The sequence below is a fragment of the Camelus dromedarius genome, chromosome 28 (assembly GCF_036321535.1).
Source record: "Camelus dromedarius isolate mCamDro1 chromosome 28, mCamDro1.pat, whole genome shotgun sequence".
NCBI lineage: Eukaryota > Metazoa > Chordata > Mammalia > Artiodactyla > Camelidae > Camelus > Camelus dromedarius.
The window spans coordinates 6,291,235-6,314,526 of NC_087463.1; the positions used below are offsets into that span (position 1 = coordinate 6,291,235).

General features: G+C 49.8%; 1 protein-coding gene across 1 annotated transcript in view; it reads left to right on the top strand.

Annotated features, from left to right (window-relative positions):
* ARK2C (arkadia (RNF111) C-terminal like ring finger ubiquitin ligase 2C) overlaps positions 1-22,992 on the top strand; it is a 100,609-nt gene extending 77,617 nt beyond the window's left edge. The window contains exons 2-8 of the mRNA XM_031441981.2: positions 5,234-5,549; positions 7,177-7,287; positions 11,550-11,679; positions 13,354-13,458; positions 13,749-13,844; positions 18,924-19,030; positions 19,533-22,992. Of these exons, the coding sequence (XP_031297841.2) occupies positions 5,234-5,549; positions 7,177-7,287; positions 11,550-11,679; positions 13,354-13,458; positions 13,749-13,844; positions 18,924-19,030; positions 19,533-19,650 (983 nt within the window). The 3' untranslated portion in view covers positions 19,651-22,992. The remainder of the gene's footprint in view (positions 1-5,233; positions 5,550-7,176; positions 7,288-11,549; positions 11,680-13,353; positions 13,459-13,748; positions 13,845-18,923; positions 19,031-19,532) is intronic.
* The last annotated feature ends 300 nt before the right edge of the window (positions 22,993-23,292 follow it).

The window sequence follows — 23,292 nt, forward strand, 5'->3', positions numbered from 1 at the left end:
ACGAATCAGCCACCAGTCCGGGCTCTTGTAGAGCGCCTGTTATGTCCCACGTGTGCCAGGTGGCCAGCCGCAGTGGCCTCCCCCTGCCCCAGCTGTGCAGGGCTGGACGCAGGCCTCCTCCCCAGCCCTGCCCCTCCTCGCTCAGGCCCTAGCCCCTGCCTGGACACACTGGCCCCGGCCAGCTCTCAGGAGGTACTAAAGCATCCATTTCCAGAATTCGAGGATGCATGTGCTTTCTTCACACTTCTCAAACTAATTTGTGTCTTACCCTTGCTGTGTTCCTTCAGCGTGATGGCTTTGTTGGTTTTTTTCTGAGAAACCCCTCTTTCTCCCCACTCCCTAAAAGTGTTATTTAGTTCATGATGAATCTTCCAACTGGTGGCATTTCAGCCAATAAGATAAATGGATAGTAGATTCAAGAACATCTGAAGATTATTTTTTTAACTCCAAAGAGTAACTCCAAAGGGGAAGCCCTGTAGGTTGTCTATTGATGGGGGCGTTTGGGATGTAAGTGTTGTTCAGACATCATGGATCATTGGCTTGTCACGGGCCCAAACAGTCTACCCTAGGAACTTCACTCCTCTGGTCTTAGAGACCAAAAATGCAATAGCTGTTATCTGCTTTCACAGACCCCACAGGACACAGGGCTGGGGAGAGGCGGGGGCCCCAGAGTGGGTCTCCTGGCTTTAATTCCCTTCTGAACAGGGCTAATGAGACTCAGAACCCTCTGGGGATGGAGATGACGGGGGAGAGGGGCACAGAGTCCCAGAACAGAAGTCAAAAGACCTTTGTGGGTAAAAGATTGCTTGAAATATTATGACAGATACTTTTGCTCATTTTTCTCTTGCTGCTCATTCAGGAGAGAAGCAGCTGCTCTCAGCACATCAGCTGGAGGGTGCAGGTCGCAGGAGAGTGGAAGCTTCTCCAGGCTACTGTGGTGGTCAGTCCTCCCCCTAATGGGCCTCCATAGAAGCCAGAAGGTCCCCCCTTGCAGGGTGGGTGCCCTCATGGCAGGGGTGGCTTGTGGCAAGGAAGCAGGCGCTGTTCTTGGCGATCAGCGCCAAGGGGGAAGACACTGGCCAGCTCTGCCCGCCCCACCCCTGCCGCGCTGCAGCTTTAAAACCCAGAGCTCACCGGGCCCCACTCAGCACACTCTTAGGTTTCAACAAGTCTTGATTCATCCATCCCCCTGAGCCCCTGCATTTCCCTCAGTCCTCCCAGCAGTCAGTCAACCAGGTATTTACTGAGTGCCACCTCCAGGGAGGCGCGTGGGGGATCCAGAAACAGCAAGACGTGAAGCTCAGCCAGCTGGGGGTGGTGGGTGTGAAGAAACAGCTCAAGGTGGCTGCTGCCAGGTGCCAAATGAGTGGTAGCGACAGGGCGTTCTACAGGATTGCGGAGGTGGAAGGTGTCCCTGGGGGCTGGCGGACAGGGGAGGCATTTTTTTCAGGAGCTGAGAGATGACCTTTAAAGATGAGGAAGGCAGCCGTGAGTGTGAGCAATGCCCCTGGGTGGGAATGTGCCTGGAGTGTCTGGAGATTCGAGTGGACCAACGTGGATGGCGGGGGAGGGCTTGGTGGGGCGGTGGTGGGGGTGGTCAGCAGGATGGAGCTCTAGGACCAGGCTAAGGGGTGTGCATCTCACCAGTAAGCAACGGGGGCTTCCCATCTGAAGGCAGACCCGTCAGCAAACTTGGCTAAAATGCTTTGCTCTAGGTATGAGATTGCCCTATGTCCTTCAGCGCTGCACTGTCCAACATGGAAGCCACTAACCAGGTGGCTATCCCAATTACGATGTGTTTAAGTGCCAGATATACACAGGACACTGAAGACTTCGTATGAAAAGAAAACCCATGTAAAATAGCTCAATAACTTTTTATTTTGAGTCCATGTTGAAATGATAACATTTTGGATATGCTCAGTTATATAACATAGACAATTAAAGTGAAATTCACCTGTCTCTTTTTACGTCCTTAAAGGTGGCCACTGGAAAATTTACAATGACATGTGTGGGTCATGCTGTAATTTAATAGACAGTGCTGGATTGGAGTCTTTACAATATTCTTTTTTTCTCCCCATTCCCCTCCTCTGCAGCCATGCCTGATTTTCACTTCTTTTCATTAACTTTCGAAACGAAATCTCTCCTTTCCCTTCCTGCCTGCTTTCCTTTGGTCACGTGGGCCCTCTTTTTTTTTTTTTTTTTTTTTTTTATGGTCACATGTGATGATAGATGATGGTGAACGAGAATAGGGAATCCAGAGTCTGCTTGGCCAGGCCACGGCCCCTGGACTCACCGAAGCCAGAATTCATCAGGCAGAGAGGCCTGACTGATCTGGACCGCTTATGGGAATTAAGGTTCTAGATCATTCTTTTCTGGCTCAGTGAATCGGAAATACTTTTCATTTCCATTTTGTTTTGCAAATATTTATTTTTAAAGGACTTTAAAAAAAATCTATCAATGACATGCAGGTCATTTACAAAGACAAATGGCACCAGTATAAGACACATTTAGGAAAACAGCGACCGTCGGTCCCTTGCCCTCCCCACCCGGGTCCCACTCCTTGAAGCTCAACACTTCCAACTCCTCTTCCAGTATTTTCTTCCTGAAACACACAACCTACTAAGTAAATTTCTAAGTGAATTCTTATACCGCTCTTTGTTGGTTTTTCAATTTTGACATTGTCTATTTTCGTATTATTATGAAAGAAATGTCCATTTCTATTCTAAAATAGTTTATTAATGCTTGTTGTATTATTAATATACAAATATTGCTCACGGCTGAGCCAAGTAGTGCATAATAATTACACTTTCTTGCACAGCTTTTTCTCTTCCTGGAGGTAATAACTGCCTGCTTTCTGTGACAGTTTTACAAATTCTTACCAAATTCTCCATAAAATTGTAAAATTCTTTCAAATACTATTTTCATGTGGCCAAACCTGTTGGTAATTCTGTATTTTTTTATCGCCACCCCCTAGACATCCCTTTGGAGCGCCCTCCCTCCTGCCTGCCTTGAAATGGTTGCTGGAGGCCCTACACAGCTGTGTGCGTGGGCAACCCCCTCTTTCAGATGTCACCCCTATTTCTTTTCTCATTTCTCTTAGTTTGTAATCAGTACTGCTTTGAGAAAGGGCGGGGAGAAGGTTAATTTTTTTTGAGTCCCTGCATGTTTGAAAATGGCTTTATTCTATTCTCACACCTGATTAATAGTGCGACTGGGCACAGAATTCTAGATTGAAAATCTCTCTGTCCCCACTGCTTGGACACTCCCCAGTGAGATGCCTTGGTGTGTGGTTCTCCCCCACCCCTGCACCCCATTTTGCTGGGCACTCAGAGGGCCTCTTCTATCTAGAAACTGAACTTCAGTTCTCAGAAATAGTTTTCATAATCCTTTTTCATAACTTTCTCCATTCTTTCTCTCTTATTAGTCAAATGTGGACTCTCCTGCCTGAGCCCTCCAACGTTGGCATCTTTTCCCTCATCTCCTTGTTTTGTGTTCTGTTTCCTGGGAAATTTCCCCAGCGTTATCTTCCAACCCTTCTGCTGAATTCCAGGCTTCACCTCATGTATTTTTTACTTCCAAGAGCTTTCCTGTTTTCCCTTTGCTCCTTTTAAAGGAGCTTGTGTTTGTTTCGTGGATCCAACATCTTATTTTTTCCAAGGATATTAATTATAGTGTTTTAAACTTCATTTATTTTTTTTGATCCTTGCCTTACTTCTGTTACTCTGAGTTTATTAGATTTTTCTTTTTGAAAATTTAGAATATTCTCTCTCTTCACTTCATAATCTTCCTCAAGAAATTGATCGTTCTTGGCTGTCTGTTCACATTGAATAGTGGGTCACTAAGAGCTTCCAGAAGCTGTGTGTATATACACCAACTTTTCAACTTAGGGGCTTTATTAGGGTGTGGCCAGTTGGGAATTCAACTGTTTTCCCGGGGTACTTCCAACCCAAACGTAGAGTTCTTGCTGGGACCAGTTTCCAGCCTGGGGCTGGGGCGTGTGCAGGGGAAGGGCACCTGTGTGGCAGGACTTTGGGAACCAAGTGGCAGAAGGGAGCAGGTGTTTCCAAAGTTCCATGTATAGACTTTCACTTAACCCCCTGTTTGAGCCTGGCTCTGCACCCTGCCCTCCTCTATCGGAGCCTTATGGGCTCAGTTTCCCTGCAAAATGCCAGGGCAACTGAGGGGCAGTCACTGCCCTGCATGGGAAAGGGGAGATACCCCAGGCTGAACTGCTCCCACCTCCCAGTTCTCAGCACCACCATCCCTCCTGCCTCCCAACTCCAGATCCTTCCAGCACGTGTGGCAAGATCTGTCCACTTCTTGTTGACTGCCCCTTCTCAGCTTTGCTAATTCGTCCATCTGCTTTCCATCTTCCAAAAATCTGTTGACATTTGTTGCCTGCTGATGTCACCTCTCCTGTTCTCTCTGTCCTTGTCTGTTTATTTTCTCTTTATTCCTTTGCTCTCATTTCAGTGGGGTTTGGAAAGGAGCAGGGAGATGTGTTGAATCTGCCACGTTTAGCAGGAAGCCTCTGTAAATCTTTGTGAGGTGCCAAGTCCACTTCCCTGCCTTGTTACAGGACCCCAGTGCCGAGAGCTGGATCTCTGCTTGTGAAGAATTTGTAAGGTTTTCTTGTCATCAAGGTCGATTTTATTTAGAAAATAGTGAAGACTAGATTAAATGCAGCCTGAGTCTGGCTTTTTCCTGGAAATGTTTGCTTTTAAATAAATTACAATATTATAACACATTATTTAATTATGACTTTAAAATTTTTGTGTGATTTTTTTTTTCTTAAAATTGCATGGAAAACAACTTCTGGTTGTTTTCTCGCTGGAAATTTAGACTCCCGGTGAAGTTTAGAGCTTGGCTAGGCTGGACTAACTTTTCTCCAGGAATCTGTTTTAAAAGGTAATAGTGTCAACAAGGTTGCATGGGAGAAATTCAAGAAAGCCAAACTGCTCCAGGTACCTTAAAATTCCTTTAACAAGTGTGTTAATTTTTAAAAGGATGCTTATCTGTTTATTAAAGAAAACGCTCCTCCAACACATACTGCACAGAGCATTTACTGGGCAGCACTGACCACGACCGTACGTGTATAGAAGCGATGACATTACTGTATTCTGATTAAGGTCTCGAGTTTCACCAGGTGTTGGGGGTGGGGATGGGGAAGACGGGGTCTGTGGGGGAGGGGAGCGTGCTGGTCCTCATGGAGTCTCTGTCCTTGCCCCTCCAGGTGCCCCCTTTCAAAGGTCTCAGCATCCTCACGCTACCTCCTGTCGCCACTTCCACCTGGGCCCCCCGCAGCCTCAGCAGCTCGCTCCCGACTTCCCCCTGGCCCACCCCGTGCAGTCGCAGCCGGGCCTCAGCGCCCACATGGCCCCGGCCCACCAGCACAGCGGCGCCCTGCACCAGTCGCTGACCCCGCTGCCCACCCTGCAGTTCCAGGACGTCACAGGTCCCTCCTTCCTACCTCAGGCCCTGCACCAGCAATACCTCCTGCAGCAGCAGCTCCTGGAAGCCCAGCACCGCAGGCTCGTCTCGCACCCCAGGTGGGTGAAGCCGGGGCGGGGGCGGCACCCCGGGGCGGGGGCGGGGCCGAGGGCGGGATCCCTGGCTTCCACCCCCGCAGGCTTGGCCAGCAGTCAGTCAGCAAGTGGGTCTCTGCACAGGAGGCAGCTTTTGCTCCAGTCAGAGTCATTCGTTTCAGGCAATGAGTGCTGCCTTAACCCGATACGGGTTCCCTCCGTTGCTAGTGTGTATCCGTGTCACATCGCCCAGGTGCAGGGATGGGAGCTGGGTTACTGTGGGCTAGGATGCTGAGTGAACTTTTGTGCGCTGTGGGAGGCTTGACTAGGGGGCACCTCATGTCCCCTCTAGCTTCATGATCACCTGATTCTAACACCTGAGATCCCTAAGAGATATCACAGGACAGGGCTGGGTCAGGACTGCCCTCAAAGAGCCCACAGTCTGATTGGAGAGACCGGCGATGAAACAAATGCAGAATAAAATTAGCCAATACTTATCAAATGCGTCCAAAGTAGTTGTGGGACCGTGGGCAAGTCACTTCGCCTCTCTGAACCTCAACCGTCAAGAGAAGGAGGTGGACGAGATGAGTGGTCCTCAAACATTTTTATCTCAGGACACTTTCTACACTCTTAAAAACTATCGAGGACTCCAACAAGCTTCTGTTTATGTGGGTTATGACTATTGATACTTATGCTATTAGAAATTAAATTGGAGAAATTTTAAAATACTTATTAATTCATTTTAAAATAACAACAAAGTTATATGTTAACACCAATAATGTGTTTTTCGAAAAATAGCTATAATAAATGTAGTGAGAAGAGTGACCTTTTGAAATCACATATTTATAAATCTCTTTAATGCCTGGCCTAATAGAAGATAGCTGTGCTTTCAAGTCTGCTTCCACACTCAAACTGTGGCAGAATCACATGTCATATAGTTCCTGGAAAATTCCATGGTTCACCTGTGAGAGAATGAGAGTGAAAAAGCAAATAGCAGCACATTATTATTATGAAAATCATTTTGACCTCACAGACCCCATGAAGGGGTCTCAGGGCCTGCCAGGGCTGCTTGGAGCACACTTTGAGAACCTCTACCTTGATGATCTCTAAGGCCCTAAGCATCCATGTCTGTAGGGGTTGGGGTGCCTGGGGCAGAAGGTAAGTGTTGTAGGAGGTCAGAGGGAAGAGAGGTCACCATGATCTGGAGTGTTCTGGGAAGCCTTCCTGGAGGAGGTGGCTTTGCCTTGGGCCATGAAAGCTGGGAAGTGTGTGCAGAAGGGAGGAGAAGAGGAGAAGAGCTTGATGGGAGCAGAGGGGGTACACAGAGGTGGGAGAGCCTGTAGCTGGCAGATCTGTGTCTTGAAGACAGCCCACCAAGAACAGAGGGGAGTAGTAGGCAAAGGAGCAGAGGAGACAGAGAGCCTGGTGGGGCAGGTGACCTGCAGTGAGAGGCCTCAGTATAGTCAGCAGCCTAGAGACCGTGGGAATGTCGGAGTTACCGGCTGCTGCCCAGGAGGTTTCCCTGGAGTTTGGGAAGAAAGCCGACTGCCGCATAGACAGGCTGTGGGCTTGGGCTGCTGAGGCTGCTCAGCACTCCCGGCTGGCCCTGAGCATCCCTGACGCTGCGGGTCCTCCTCCTCTTCCCGCGCAGGCGGAGTCAGGAGCGCGTGTCTGTCCATCCCCACCGCCTCCACCCCAGCTTCGACTTCGGCCACCAACTCCAGACACCTCAGCCCAGGTATTTGGCTGAGGGCACTGATTGGTGAGTCTTTGGGGTCCCTAGGGGAGGGAGGGAGGAGGGTCTTGCCTAGTCCATGGAGTTCCTGTTTCCTTCACTTCAATGGTGCAGGAGGCTTGGTACCCAAGCCCCAGCTTTAGCCCTGTCCCCAGCCACCCTCAGGTCCAGATGTCCCCCCCAGGGGCCTAGGGCCTGGTTCCAACAATGAGCTCAGTTGTGGCTGGGTGCCATTGTGTGCCCAGCCTGGGGCTCAGTGCTCATGGTCCTGCAAGGGAGGAGGGGACTGGATGCAAAACATTAACCAAGCTCAGTGAGTGCTGTGAACAATGGTCCCTGGGAGGAGGGTGGAAGGAAGAGTCTCAGGAGTGAAGGTGATCAGGGAAGGCTTCCTGGAGGGGGTGGCCCTTGAGTCCAGAAAGAAGTGCCAGAGCATGCCAGCAAGTTAAAACCAGCTCATGGAGACCGATGCTCATGGAGAGAGGTTGAGGGCTTTGTCGTGGTGTCTTTAAAGGCAGTGGGCCCTGTGAAGTCTCCCTTCAACCTCCTGAGCTCAGGACAGAGTTCTTTGTTGCCCTGGGAGGCAGAATTGCTTGGTTCTGGATCCAGGGTCCCACCCAACTCACTGGTTCTAGGGGACGGCTGACTTAGGGTCACATTCAAACACCCAAACACTTGAAAAAGATGTGTAATCCACTGAAGTATTTAGAGGTAAAGGGCATCATGCCTGCAACTTAATTTTAGAAATTTTAGAAAAAAAAATTCATGGAGAACTATGTGTGTGGATGGATGGATGGGTGGATGGATGGATGGATGGATGGATGGATGGATGGATGGAGAGAGGAGGAAATAGAAATGCAGGAAAGCAGTAAAAATTGAACACTTGGGGAATCCGAGTGAAGGGTGTTCAGGAATTCTTCGTGCTATTCTTGCAACTTTGAGATAAAAAATGTTTGTTTGTTTTTTAAGAATGTAAAAACAAACAAAAAAACCTCAATGGAAAGGGATGGACTATTTAAAAAACAGACCAACAGACCATAGTAGTGTCATCGCTCAGCCACTTAGTCAGGCAAACTGACGTGGGCAAGGGTTGCTTTAGAAGCAGCCTGGGGCTGGGCACCCAGGAACTGTTCAGAAGGGAGGGTCTGGATGAGTGGGTGCCAAAGGTGCTCGACATGCTGGAAATGGTTGTTTTAATGGGGCTTGTCATCTCCAGCCTTCTCCCACACTCGAGTTTTCTCTGTTGCATTCAACGCTCCCTGAAAAGATGGATTGCACCTCGGCTAGCTTCAGCTCAGCCTTTTTCTAATTAGCAGATTCAAATTAGGAAGATTTAATTGTAGTTTGGATGAAATTCTGTCCCTTAGCAAGTCAATCCAATTTGGGCAAGTCAATCCAATTTGGGCAAGTCAATCCAATTTAATTCACTTCAGTGCACAGAGCACCCAGGGTCCTCCCGTGTGGCTGGGTGATCGGAACAAACACATGGGGTCCAACATGGCACGTGGGATGGGGCAGGTGACATGGGTGAGGGTGGCCCTGCAGAGACATCAGGTGCAGCGGTGCAGGTTAGCCCCGCCAGCTTGCTGTCTTTGGCCAAATCTCCTGTCCTTCTCACTCATCTCAGTCACTCTGCATTCCTGACCCCTGCTTGCCCCGAGAAACATGAGACCGGGACCCTGAAAGGCTGGCCCGTGCCCCAGCAGGGGACGCTGGAAGACCCCTGTGCAGAATCCTCCATGCCCGGGTCCACTTCCCAAGTAGGAAGCCCTTTTCAGAGGAGGAGCCAACAATTTCTGCTCCTGTGTAACTAGCTCTTCTCCAGCAAGGGCCAGCCTGCGGGTGACGAGGGGCTCTTTGTAACTGTGCTCGTGCTAACTGCATCCCACCCCTCTTTTCCAGGGGAGCAGCTTCTGCCAGGAGCTGCTCTGTCTGGAAATTAGATGACAGGACATGCATTAAAGGGGGGGGCCACTCTCACCCTCTGCAAGGAGCCCTGGAGAGAGGAGGGGATCGTGTCTGCACACCTCCCCTCCCCGCTTTCATCAGAAACCACTGAATTCTGCCCTAGATGGTCCAGGAATTGGCACACCCCAGTTGCCCTTGTCCAGCCCCTGCCCTGAGGCTGCCTGGCCTCTCCCCTTTACTTTATGAGATTCTGGTCCTCCCCAACAGCTGCTCTCAGCTAAGCATCCTGGCCCAGGAGTGCGTGGGAGCAGCAGGCCTTAGGGGACAATTCTCCCCCAAATCCTATCTGGCCCAGGCCTGACGACTTGACTCTGACCTTGGACCACTGCTCCAATGCCTCTGCCTTTATCCTGCTCCTCTGATTCAGTCCTGGGTTCAACTCTGCCCTCCGTATAGACCGCACCCCCACTCCACCACCAGCCCTGTCTGGGCCCCAGGACCCATGGGAAAGGGTAGGTGGAGGTGACAGCCTTTTACTGTCCTTTCCCTGCAGGAAGCTCGGCCTCAGCAAAAGCTCCCCAATCAGGAATCCTGGGTTTGGGAAGGGATTTTTGATGATATGATGAAAGAGGATCCCAGACCCTCCCCAGACTCAACCCAGGCAGATCAGCCCTCTCCTCTCTTCGTCAGTCAGCATCCTTGGAACAGGAGCAACTCCGTTCCCAGCTCCTTGGGACTTTGCTTTTGATAGAATCCCCTGAACATCTCTTTTCGGCTTTGAATCTGCTGGGTTCCCTGGGACTGCTGGGCAGGTGCTAAGAGTCAGGGCTGAGCCCAGGCAAGGGTCAGAAATCCTCGGAGCCCTAGATGGCTCGCCTAGGGCCGTGGATAAGACATCACCTTTCTTCAGGCCTCCCATGGGCCTGCAAAAATGAGGGGCTAGACTTAGAAACGAGGCTTTCTACGTTTGCTTCCAACTGGCTGCAAGCGTTACATCACTTCCCAAGTGACAGACTCATCAGGAGGTGCTCCAGGGATCTGGGCAAATGCATAGAGGAAATATAGGAATATATATGTATGTCATAATACAGACGTCACAGCTGGAAGCAGAAATTCCTTTAATGCCCCTCATGTATATATATTTCTAAATGTATTTGGTGAAAAAATCAGCCTTTTCCCCTTGTAGTTTCCCCTCATCTGAATTTTACTGGTTACGCCCTGGAGGGGTCACGTCAGCCGCCCCTCGGTTTGCTCTGCCCCCTGCACGCTGGCTTGAGCAGAGTCAACTTACACTTTTTGCTGAAAAAACGTCATAAGTGGTGGTGTGTTCTTCCAGCAGGAATCTGGTTGTCTGTCCTGTGTAATGTTAGTAGCAATCAATGATCTTCACCCAGATCATTTATTTCAGGGGATGCAAAAAGGTGACAAATAATTCAATCACTCCTTCATCTATTAGCTCGAAAATTTTCATAAAGAGCAATTTCCCTTCATCCACGATTTAGTTGCCCCTAAAGTTCAGTTAACAGAGGAGAGGCAGGATAAATGTTTGGTTCTTCCCCGTTGTTTGTTAGTTGAAAACGAAGCACTGGTCCCCTAGCATCCTTCCAAGGGGACCAGTTTTCTTTAGCATCATGTTGCTCTCGTGGACCTGAACCTGCCCGATGTGTTTCAGCCTATTGCAGTTACGTTCGTTGATGCAAAACATCCAAACTCCACCGCTGGGAGCCCCTTCAGGGTGGTTCCCGAATCCTTTGACCTGACCTTGATAACTTCCTTACTTTCAGTTACGACAAGATGTTTAAATCTCATTTTGCACATTTTTGGGGGTCCTGAATTTAGCTGTTTTCCAAGGAGCCCTGGTTCCTCTTCAGTTGCATGAATTAATTTTTAAGTGAAATGAGTTTCCTGTGAGTTCAGGATGGGGGGGTGGGGGTGGTTCCAGAGAGTTTCCTGTCTCACGGCTTCAGGCCCATCTCCTGCTGTTTTCTCAAAGTGGTAAAAATGTGGCCTCTGCCCCCTTCCGTGTTCCCTGGACCCTGTCTTTCCTTTGCTCTGCATCCCGGACGGCCTATGGGAGTCTTCTTTCAGCGTTTCTCTCAAGGATGGGCTTGGTCCCCGGAGGGAGCTTTGGTGCATGAATCTTAGGTTGTACGAGGCTCAGACCGTTCTGGTTCCTTCAGATCTCACGGAGCCATTCTCTCTCAGAGTCTCGGCTTCCTTCACCGTAAGGAGAGGGGAAGGGCAAGGTGAGGCTGAGTCCCTTGCAGCTCCCGCAGGTGGTGACTCTGATTCTACTTGATGGGCTCGATGTCTGAGGTTCCTCCTGTGGCCTGACGGCTGAATCACACCCCCTGTGCTTCACTGTGGCCGTGTCCCTGCAGGGATCTCAGTGTGGACGCTGGCCTGAGTCCTGCTCAGTTCCAGGTGCGGCCCATCCCTCAACACTATCAGCATTACCTAGCGACTCCTCGGATGCACCACTTCCCCCGGAACTCCTCCTCCACACAGATGGTGAGTGAGAGGCTCTGCTGGGAAAGACTCCCTCACTGCCTGTTGGTGCCAGTGGAGGGCTAAAGCCTGTGCCCTGTCCCCTGTGTCTTGCCCTCTGTGTCCTGCCCCCACTGTGTCGTGGCCCCTGTGTCCTGCCTCATAAGCCCTGCCCCCCTGTGCCCAGGCTAGCCAACTACTCCCCTCCTCTCTCAGCTCCTATTCCCAATCTGGCTTGAAGGAGAAAGAAAGGAAAGCTTCGGGGTGGGCGGGGTAGGGGGAACCAGAAGAGGAAAAGGGGCCATGTGGCCGGCTGTGGTCTGCGGGGAAAAGGCTCAGGGCAGAGAGCAAGCAGGGTAGTCCCTGGACCCCATATGACCTCATTTAGACAATTTCTTGGGTCAGCTTTTCCCTGGGCTTTGATTTGCCTTATCTGTGAAATGGGATGGAGATGCCCAGTGTGGGGAACACAGAGACTCCCTCAGGCCGGCCTGCTGACCCAGTCCTGCGACGTGCAGAGGGCAGGCCTTCAGCGCTGCAGGGTGAGGAGTCTGACGATGGATCAGGTTGAGCTTGGGGTCCTTCGCCTTCCTGGCATCTTGAGCTCAGGAATGAAGATGAAGATACTCCATGAAAGCAGCAGGAGACTGATTGAAAATCTTATTTCCGGGCAGCTTCTTCACGCTGCTGCCCTAGAGTAAAATTCCGCTCTTCCAGCCCCCGGCTCTGTTTTAACCTCTCAGCACCTCAGTCTCCTCATTTGTAAAGTGAGAGGCTTGGATGAGAAATCTTGAAAGCCTTGTCAGCTCTGAAGTTCTAAGGTTTCCCTTATAAAGCACCATCTCCTAGGAATCAAAGCTAACAGTTACTGAGCACTTACTGAATACCAGGCACTGTTCTAAGCACTTTATGTGAATTCTCTCATTTAAGCTTTGGAGAAGCCCCACATGAAAGGTCTTATCCCTATTTTGCAGATTGGCAAGTGGAGACACAGAGAGGTTAAGCCCCTGGCCCAGGATCATGCAGTAGTAAGTGAGGTGCTCTGACTCCCAGCAGGAGTCAGGGTGAGGGGAGTGAGGCAGGGCCGGGCGAGGATAGAGTCAGGTCCTGTTTTTGGTTAAAACTTTGATATTTGATTCATTATGGATTTTTGGCATTAATTTGGATTTTTTAAAAAAATCACATTAAACTTATCTTGGTTACTGAGTCATTCGGTGCCTCCATACATTTTGTGCCCCTCCCTTGCCCCCGGCCTGGCCAGGCAGCGCAGAGCAGAGGGGAAGGGAGGGGACTTTGCCATCCAGCTGCCTGGGTTTGAAACCGTGGTTTGACCACTTACTTCACCTGTTCGTGTCTCACTTACCCCATCAGCAAAATGGGGATAGTAATTGTACCCTCACTACAGATCATGTGAGATAACTGAATTAGTCACATGAAAGGCTCAGAACAGTGCCTGCCGTGAAATTCACGCCCAGCCAGGTTAGTGGTTACTTTACTGACTGGGTTATAATTTCTGGAGCTGGTTCGGCGCAGCTTGGTTCCTGATGGAAGGGAGGGGGCGGGACACAGGAGGACACACAGCACTTCCATCCACCGGCAGCATCTCAGGGATGTGCTGGTTTTGCCGATTGGCATTTGAGGGAGGAGGAGTCAGAAGCTGGGCTCCTGGAGCCTTGAACCCTGTTCTCTTCCCAACAGGTCGTCCATGAAATCCGAAACTACCCTTACCCTCAGCTTCACTTCCTTGCTCTCCAGGGACTGAACCCCAGCAGGCACACCTCTGCTGTGCGAGAGAGCTACGAGGTACGCCCCTCTGCCTGAGGATCCTCCTGCCAGCCTGGCTCCCGCTTGGTTGGTGGCATTACCATCGGCCCCTCTCCCTTCCCCACAGGTGGGCTGGTCATGGGTGGTGGGGGGAGCCTCAGGGTTGAGACTGAGAGAGAGAAAGAGAGAGAGTAGAGATATGGGGGCTTTCGGCCTCCGAGGGCTCTGTGAATGCTTCCTGCGTCTCTCAGGGCCCCTCCTCCTTATCATGCGTGTGTGTCTGTGTCTGCGCGTGCTGAGGCACACATCCACATGTTTTCTCTCTCTAGGAGCTGCTGCAGCTCGAGGACAGGTTGGGAAATGTGACCCGGGGAGCGGTGCAGAACACCATTGAGAGGTTCACCTTCCCCCACAAGTACAAGAAGGTGAGGCCAGCAGGCAAGCCTGCCAAGTTGGGGTTGGGTTGGGGGTGGCTGTGATCTAGTTGATCCTGGCCTGGTTCTCCACAGAGGAGCCCAGTCCAAAATCTAGAAGCTTTTGCTCTGGTTAGATGCTCTGAAGCTGGGCTGCCTCCCCAGGGTCTTCTCCGCGCCTCTGCCAGGTGTGACCAGGAGAGATGGGTGGGGGTTGGGGGGACTCTCATCAGTAATGGAGGGGAGCTGGATATGTGTGTGCAGGTGGACTCGTGAGGGGGTCCTGGGTAGGTGTACAGGCATGTGAATGTTTGCATCTGAATGAGGAGGGTGAGGGGGGACCTGCACTGAGGGCTAAGATCTGCCTTAGAAAAGGATTCCAAGCCCAACCTCACATTGGACACGTGGACAACTAAGGCTTCAGAGCGGAGGTTTCCAGTCCTCAGTGTCAGGCTCACGTGGGCTGCTTGTAAAGCCACAGATTCGCAGGCTCTACCCTAAGCCTGTAGAGATAGACTCTCCAGGGTTACGGCTCAGGAATCTGGAGTAGGGTTATAGCCCAGGAATTGGAGTTAATTTTTTTTTAATTCAAATAAATAAAAAATTTGGAAGCAACCAAGATGTCTTTTAATAAGTAAATGGATAAATAGACTGTGGTACGTCCATATAATGGAATATTATTCTATGATTTTAAAAAAGGCTATTAAGCCATGAAAAGACATGATGCAGAAAATATGTATTAAGTGCACATTACTCAGTGAAAGAAGCTGGCTTGAAAAGGCTGCATACTGTAGAATCCCAAACATACAGCATTCTGGAAAAAGTAAAACTAGACAGTGGAAAGATTCATGGTTGCCAGGGGCTTTGGGGGAGGGATAGAAAATGAATAGGTGGATCACAGGGAATTTTTAGGACAGTGAAACAATTTTTTATGCTACTGTAGTGGTAGACATGGGACATTGTACATTTCTCAAAACCCTTAGAACTGCACAGCACAAAGGATGAACCCCAGTGTAAATTAACAGACTTTATTAATAATGACGTATCACTCTTGGTTCATCAGTCACTACATTTGTTAAAAATGTACCCACGCTAATGCAAGATGTTAATAATAGAGCAAAATATGTGTGTTCTGGGAGGGGAAGGGAGGGAACATGCTGTATTTTCTGCTCAATTTTCATATGAAACAAAACTGCGCTACAAAACAAAATCTGCTATGAAAACCAATAAATACTTTTTAAATTTTAAGAATTAAATTCTTAACACAGAGAAACCTGGAGCAGGAACATGCCAGCACCCATCTTCACGCCCTCATGAGGTCCCTGTCCTGGAAATGGGCTAATAAATCCTTTTCCCTTCTTGAGCCAAAAAAAAAAAAAAAAAAAATGTGAGCACTAGGTGTTGGAATCGGACAGGGCCAGTTTTCAATTCCAATTTTACGGCTGTCTTTGGGCTGCTATAATCAAATACCATCTACATGGTGGCTTGAACCACAGACATTTATTTCTGACAGTTTCGGAGTCTGGGAAGTCCCAGACCGAGGCACTGGCAGATGTGATGCTGGGTGAGGGCCCTCTTCCTGGCTGGCAGACAGCTGCCTTCTGGCTGTGTCCTCCTCACGTGGCACAGAGGAAACTCTGGTGTCGTTTTCTCTTCTTACAAGGGCACTAATCCCATCATGGGGGCCCTACCTTCATGACCTCACGTCAACCTAATTATCTCCCAAAGGCCCCATCTCCATCACCTTGGGGGAGGTGGTTAGGCTTCAACATATGAATTTGGGGGGTGGGGGACACAAACATCCAATCCCTAGCCACCACCTAAAGCTACATAACTTTGGACAACTTACTTGGCTTCTCTGGCTCCTCCTCTGCCCTTTTTAATGTAAAATGGGAAAAGCTATAATACTAACCGCCACAAGGGGTGCTCTGGGGATCCAGAGGGACAGTGCGAATACACAGCTTAGCACAGTGCCTGGTACCTGGTAGTGCTGAGGCGTGGGAAGGTGCTGTCACCTTGGCAGAAGGTTCATTATTGCTTGCCCGGGTACCCGTGGCGTCAGTGTCAAAGACCTGGGTCTGTGCAGCATCTCATAGAGCCACTGGATTTATCCAGAAGTGAATCCAATCAACATTTATTGAGCATCTATTATGTATCAGTCATGAATAGTATGCTAATAGAGGAAATGACAATATTTCAGTAATAAAGGGTGTCATCTGCTCAGAGAAAATGATTGTTCTCTGGAGAAAGAGCTTTAAGCTGCTGGAGAAGAACATGGAAGGGAGTGAGGTGTGTTCAGGAGCTCAGGGAGCAACTTCTGCCTTCCTGGCCAGGGTGTGCTCACTCCTGCCAGAACCACACACTTGACCTATCACCATCTCCACAGGCCGAGAGGAGATAAAGAAAAGAACAAACACTAAGAATGAACAGGGGAAATGGACTGAACCAATGAGATGAAGAGTTGATCTAAGATGAATGGATAAAGATGTAGTGTGTGTGTGTGTGTGTGTGTGTGTATATATGTATTTTATGGAATACTATTGGAATGGAATACTATTCAGCCATGAAAAAGAATGAAAAATTTGCCATTTGCAGCAACAGGGATGGACTTGGAGGGCGTTATGCTAAGTGAAATAAGTCAGAAAAAGACAAATACTGTATGATATCACTTATACGTGGAATCTAAAAAATACAACAAACTAGTGAATATAACAAAAAAGAAGTAGACTCACAGATATAGAGAACAAACTAGTGCTTACCAGTGGGGAGAGGGAAGGGGGAGGGTCAGTACAGGGGTAGGGGATTAAAAAGTACAAACTATTAGGTATAAAATAAGCTACAAGGATATATTATTGTACAGCACAGGAAAAATAGCCAATATTTTATAATAACTGTAAATAAAGTATAACCTTTAAAAATTGTGGGGTTTTTTGGGGGGAAGGAGGTAATTAGGTTTATTTATTTATTTAATTTTAGGGAAGGTACTGGGAATTGAACCCAGGACCTCGTGCATGCTAAGCACATGCTCTACCACTGAGCTATATCCTCCTTCCAAAAACTGTGAATTGCTGTATTGTACACCCGTAATTTATAAAATATTGTATAGCAACTATATTTCAATAAAAATACAGTTGAGCTAAAAATATTATGAGAGTAAAAGGTGAATTAGGAGAATAAAATATTAAAAAAGGAATAAGAAGAATTAAAAATACAAAATGATAGCACTTAAGACCCAAATAAAATGTAAAAAAAATTTTAACATTTAAATTGAGAGTAAAATAATATAAAACAAACAGGATATTTTACAATAGTAATGACAGGATAAGAACAAATAGACATACAGTCAAATAGAAACATAAAAAGAACAAGAATTAGGATGTGAAAACAACATAGAAAATTAACATCACTAACATCAAAGTGAAAAAGGAATGTTAATGAAAAAGAGAAGGCAAGGGCAAAAGGGAGAAAATAAATATTAAATGTTCAAAATGCTGAAGAAAGTCATAGTTAAAGTAAAAATTACATAGACAATGAAAAGATAAGCCAATTCACCCAGAAGACCTAAAAGATTAAAAATACAAAAAAAGAAATAGGATAAAATTTGAAAAGAGACGATAGTTGAAAGAAATAGAGACAGAGCAAAACACGGTTAAGAATGTTAAGTTAAAATTATTAACCATCAAAGGGAAATTATGGATAATGAGGAGCGAGAAAAATAGAAAATAGTCTTAGTGGTATTTTTTATGGAACTCCTTTTTCTAAGGGCCAGCTGAAAAGAGGCTACTCCTCCAGCAAATGCCGCTGGGGTCTCAGGCGGGCGGGTCGTCGTGGCCCCGTTCATACTCCACACCCGTGACAATTACATGGGACTCTGGGTGTGCTTCTGACTTTCTGGATTCTGGATAAGAGGAAACTTACTGCAGTGAGGTGTATAGGGCACAGCAGAAGGCACAGGTTTCCCTGTATGTTCTAATGAGGTTACAGAATTCCCCAGACTAACTCTGACTAAGAAACTCTGGGACCAAGGACCAGGGACCAGAATGGGGAGACCTGGCATTCAGACCTGGCCCCAAGGTCATAGTCATTCTCCAGGTTGTCTTCGTCTTGTGACTCTTCAGAGTTTTCTCTTGGCAAATGACCTTTCAATCTGCTTTACCCCCAGAAAGGAGACAGAGCGGCTAGTTTTCTGCTCATAAGCATCATCAGAATGTCTCAGTGCACAGCGTGGAGTTGGGAACAAGAAAGATGGGGTGATTTCATTCGCTGATTAGATTCCTTTGTTCCTAGAAAATATATATATATATATATATTTAAGCTCCAGTGATATATCTTGTACTTGGCCAAGTGTGAGACTGTACCTAAAGAAGCGTGAGCCATGGTCCATGCCATCTAAGGGCTGGGAACTTTCTGCAGAGTAGTTAACCATTTTCAACCAATTAGTATAGAATTTAAAACAGGACAATTAAAGTCAGCAAGTGTGAGTGCCTGCATGCTGTCTAACAGAGTGTTGGAACTAGTGCCTATCTTAAAGGAATTTTCTGGACCGGAAGAGAGAGAGGAAGGAAGGAAGGAAGAAAAGAAGGAAGGAAGAAAGAATAGATGGATGATGGATGGATGGATAAAGCATGCTGGACCAGGAAGTGGAGGGGGAAGTCTGGAGGCAGGGATCTAGGTTGGAAAGGATGGAAGGAGGGGCGGACAGCATGAAGAGACTAGAAACAGGGAAGCTGTTTATGCACAAGCCATAGGTTTGCAAAGGACTGACTCGATAGGTACCCGATTCCTTTCCAAACTCTATGCCCCTAGGAAAATATAAAGTCTATGCCTGGAATGCAAATTGTCTGAAACAACAAAAATAAGGCCCCTACCTCACTTGGCTTTAACCCTCTGTACCTGCAGCAAGGAGTGGGGCGTGGGAGGAGGCAGGGAGGAGGGTCAGGGAAGAGCATGGAAGTCGGGGTGTTACTGAAGAACTTAAAAAGGGACTGGGGAAAGGAGGCTGAAAGGGAGGCAAGAGGCTGTGGAGGAAGGACCATGGCCACCAGGTGAGCAGGCTTCAGATAATGAACGCTGCTCCTCTGCTTCCCCTAGCGAAGACCCCAGGACGGCAAGGGCAAGAAGGAAGAGGGGGAGGAGTCAGACACAGATGAGAAGTGCACAATCTGTCTGTCTCTGCTGGAAGACGGAGAGGACGTGAGGTAGGAGCCTTGCTTTTCCAGTCCCTGTCCGTTCCTCCGTGGGGCTGGTGATCAGTCCTATGCCATGTGGCAGGGGCTGGGGGGCTTGCTTGTTTGCACGTGTGTGGGTGTGCTAAGTGTGCACAGTGTGCACAGTGTGCTCTGTGGTTGTTCTAGGAAGGTGAAGTGTAGAACACTCTAGATGTGTGGTGCCCATGGTGTGGACTCCCCGACACACAGTGTAAGAGAACGGAGTGACCTTTGGCCTGGATGGATCGAAGACAAAGTCCTGGCTTTGTTCCAGGCTAGTCTAGAGCAACAGGAGGAGGGCCTTGGGGGTCCTCCCACCCCAGCCACAGCCTCACTCCATGTCTGAGCCCCTAAGACCCTCTTGGGCCAGTCCCCCAGGTGTCCTGGCTGTGAGTCATCTGGTCCCCTGAGTGGCCAGTGTCCCTCAGCTCCTGGCACAGCCCGGGGCCCCTTCCCTTTGACCCTCCCTTCAACCCTCCCTCCTCTCTTCCAGGCGCCTACCCTGTATGCACCTCTTCCACCAACTGTGTGTGGATCAGTGGCTCGCCATGAGCAAGAAATGCCCCATCTGCCGAGTGGACATTGAGACACAACTGGGAGCCGACAGCTGAGGGAGGAATTAGCCAGCGGACACCCCGTTTTCCTTCACCAGGTCCCCCCACGGCCACAGCCCTTGCAGCCAAACTTTGCCTTCTGAGCCATTTGAATTAGAGGAAAAGCCTCGAAGCACATTGTGTGGAAAGAGGAGTCGGTGGTATCCCTGCCGGTGGAAAGGAGGGTGGGGGAGGGCTCAGCCATCCCGGCGGTGGCCGCCCAGGCGCCCGGTCCTCGTCCACCTGCGGCGCGGGAGGGAGGGAGCTGGCGGTGCCCGGAGCAGGGTGGGGAGGGGGGGCCGCGCTGCTGGGAATCTAGCCGTGACCCTGAGGTCCCAGCTGCCAGACCGGCCCCTCAGTCCTGTCCCTTGAAGGGTTGTACATATACCTCTCGACCACGTAGAAACCACGTAGGGGTCTCTAGCTATTCCTGTGGATGGCAGCCAGAGCATGTTAGCTTCAGAAAAATGTCGTGTGTGGTGCTCTCGTCATCTGTGGTGGACATGTCGCTGTTACCGAATCCGCACCAAATATTTCTCATTGAGTTTCTTGTTTTGGTGCCTGACTGAACCAACCAACGACAGCCCAAATCTTCCCGTCTTTATGAGAGAAGAGAAAAAAGGAATCAAAGGTGAAAAAAAAAAAAAAGCCAAATCCTGTTTACGGTGAAAAAGGATGATTTTTTTTTTTTCACCCATGTTGGGAGGCGGGAGGGGGGTTCTTGTTTTGTTTTTGTTTTTTCTTAGCTTTTGTTTTTCTCATGTTTACAGTGCACGGAGCGTGGAGGGGGGCATCTGGGAAAGGGGAGGACTGGAGAAGGAGCAGATGGGGGCTTTAGATGGACCTCGGAGGGGCTCAGCCGGCCTGGGAAGGCAGTGTTTGAGTAGGTGAGGGGAGAATTATCTCGAAGGAGGGCTCCCCAGTTCCGAGACCATCTACTGAGCTCCAGCCATCCCTCCCTCCCCTGGTTGCACACTGAACCAGGAGGGGTCAGCCTTCAGCTAGAGTTGCCCCCAGATTCCTCGGAGCCAAGATAACCCTGCTCACTCTAGCTTTTTCCTTTCAGCTGTGCACGTACCCTGTCACATAGAGGCAATTTGGCCATTGCCTCCCTAATGCAAAAACTTAACCAGATGCTAAAGATGAAGTTAGCGTAACTGATGGATACTAGGTCTTGGCCAAAGTGCTCTCAGCTAGCACATAGGGGCTGAGGTCAAACACAGTGGACCCGGAGAAGGAACTCGGGCCTCCTTTGGGATGTCTCAAATCCCGATGGAGTCCCTCAGAGATGGCCCCAGCACTGAGACCACCTCGGTTGGGTTTGGGAGGTCCTGTGTCCCTAGCCTCTGGCTCTTTCTCTGACTCTTTGACAACCTTGGGCAAGTCCCTTCCTTTCTGTGCCTCAGTTTCCTTCTCCTTACAGTGGGAAGAGACAGCAGTGCATCCCGTCCTCTACCTCACCCAGATGTTGTGAGGATTAATACTATCTGCCCAGTGCATTCTGTGCTCTCTCCTGGGAGCCTCCTTGGGGTTTAGGGATGGGGGTGGTGGGAGATGAGACCTGGAAGTTCCAAATGACACCAGACAGTGTGTCTTTCTGAACCACCCCATGATTTTTCTGAACCTCAAGTGGAGCAGAGAGATGGGAAGACAGAAGAAGGGAGATGGGAAAATCCACCAAATTCCATCCCCAACCCAACTTTCTTCATCCACATGAAGCAGTTCTGCTGGACTTCTGCTCTCTTCCTTTGCCCCTCTCGCTGCTGGCCCCTTCTCTCCCTCATTTGCACTGCCCTGAAAACCTCCCTCTCCCCTCTCTGCTTGCCCCGGTCTCAGTGCCCTTATATCAATAAGAGAAGACTAAGGCAGACAGGCTACTTATCACATTAATGAAGAAATTCCACAAGGTTAAGAAAATTTGAGTCTGCATTGCTGCTACATAGGGTAAAACCAGGACCAATGGGTAAAACCAATCAGGAGGCAGATTTTGGCTTGAGGTAGAAGCTTCTAGCACATTCAGAGCTGTCAGGTGGAGGGATGGCTACTCTGGACACCTGCAGGCAGAGAGTGGGGGTCATGGCTTCTGGTAGGAGGGTTCCTCAAGGATCTTACTCAGACTGAGGCCATCTTTACTGAGTGCCTGCCAGTGCAGGTGCCGGGAGAGACAACGGCCAGGAAGACAACGTCCCTGGCCTCCCAGAGCTTACAGTCTTGAGGAGCCAAGGCCATAGCTCAAAAAGGGCCACTAGTCTGATTCAAGGTCAACAGCAATGAGTGTTACATTGTCCCATCCTGTGATTTCGGTGTGTGAACAGTTTCTCCAGGGCTAACGGCTGGAGGTCCCACAAGTGGGAAAGTCAGGATTTCAGAGAGAGCTAGTTACTTGTAGCCACAGGAAATTGGGAATTCTCCCCACTCTGCTTTGATCCAGAGGTAGCCAGGTGGTCTAGGGAAGGTCACTCCCGACTTAGTCTCAGTCTTTTGTTCCTCTCTCCCAGGCTGGTTTGAAAGGCTAGCAGGGTGTGGGGTGTGTGTGTGGAGAGGGGGTGCAGTGGGGAGGCTGGAGGGAAGGAGAGCTGGTGTCTGGGTTCTGTCTTGGCTCTTCACTAACAAAGTGGACAGGTCTGGAACCTCTCTCCTACTCTCTGGGCCTCAGTTTCCTCAGCTGTCACAAGGAGGTTGGACTGCTGCTTACTAAATTTCCTTCCACATTCTCTGATCCTCCCTAACAGCAACGCAGCTTTCAAGAGGGGAGAGCAGGGTGCCCACTGAGCTGTTGACAACCACTTTCCTGTGGGCACCAACATCTGCATTATAGGGTCCCCTCCTCCCCTCAGTTCTCTGCAGGCCCCCTGAATGCACCGGGCTAACATTAGGCAGTGACTGGGGTGGGGGTCACCCAGAAGGGAGAGATCAGCCACTGACTTTGGGGATGGATCCTGGAGCCCCCTCATCATCTCTCTGGGGTACCCCCCCGTCCTACCCTGCAGGTGGGCACAAGAGGTGCCATGGACTCAGACCCCTCCGGCCCTGCCCGGCCCCAGTTGAGAGAGAGGAGAGGGCTCTGTGCTGCTCCCGCGAGGCCCCCTCCCGCCACTGTCCGGGAGCCTGGGAAGAGTGGAGAGGAGGCAGGCTGGGGCCTCGGCATGTCACACCCACCGCCTCCGGGAGAGGAGACCCCCTATCGTTCTCCTTCTGCTCAACTCAAGGGACTCAGACCCTTTCTTGACTGAGACGCATGAGTGCCTTCTGGGGCGAGAGCTGCCCCAGGATCCCAGTTGGGCCTCCCGCCGCAGAGCAGCCCTGGCCGCATCGGTCCACCCGCCGGGGACGCCGATCCACGAACCCTCATCACCTGGCGCGGCGGGGGCGGGGCCCGGGGCTCCTCCTCCCGCCGGGGCCCCGCCCCCGCCCCGCCCTCGCCCCACCCCGTGGCGGGACTCAAGCTCCTCTTCTACAAACGTTTCCAGCCTCCGTGCAAGTATTCTTAACTCTTTACGCCTAATGAACAAGCACAGTTTTTTCAATGGTGAAGAAAAAGCACCAGATTTTGTTTTTTTTCCCCCTAAAGAAATCCCCCAAGCCCCCGCCTGCCGGCGGGACAGACACTCCCCGCGTGGGGCTGTAGCAACGTCTGTCAGGTCCTCCCCTCGTGTTTCA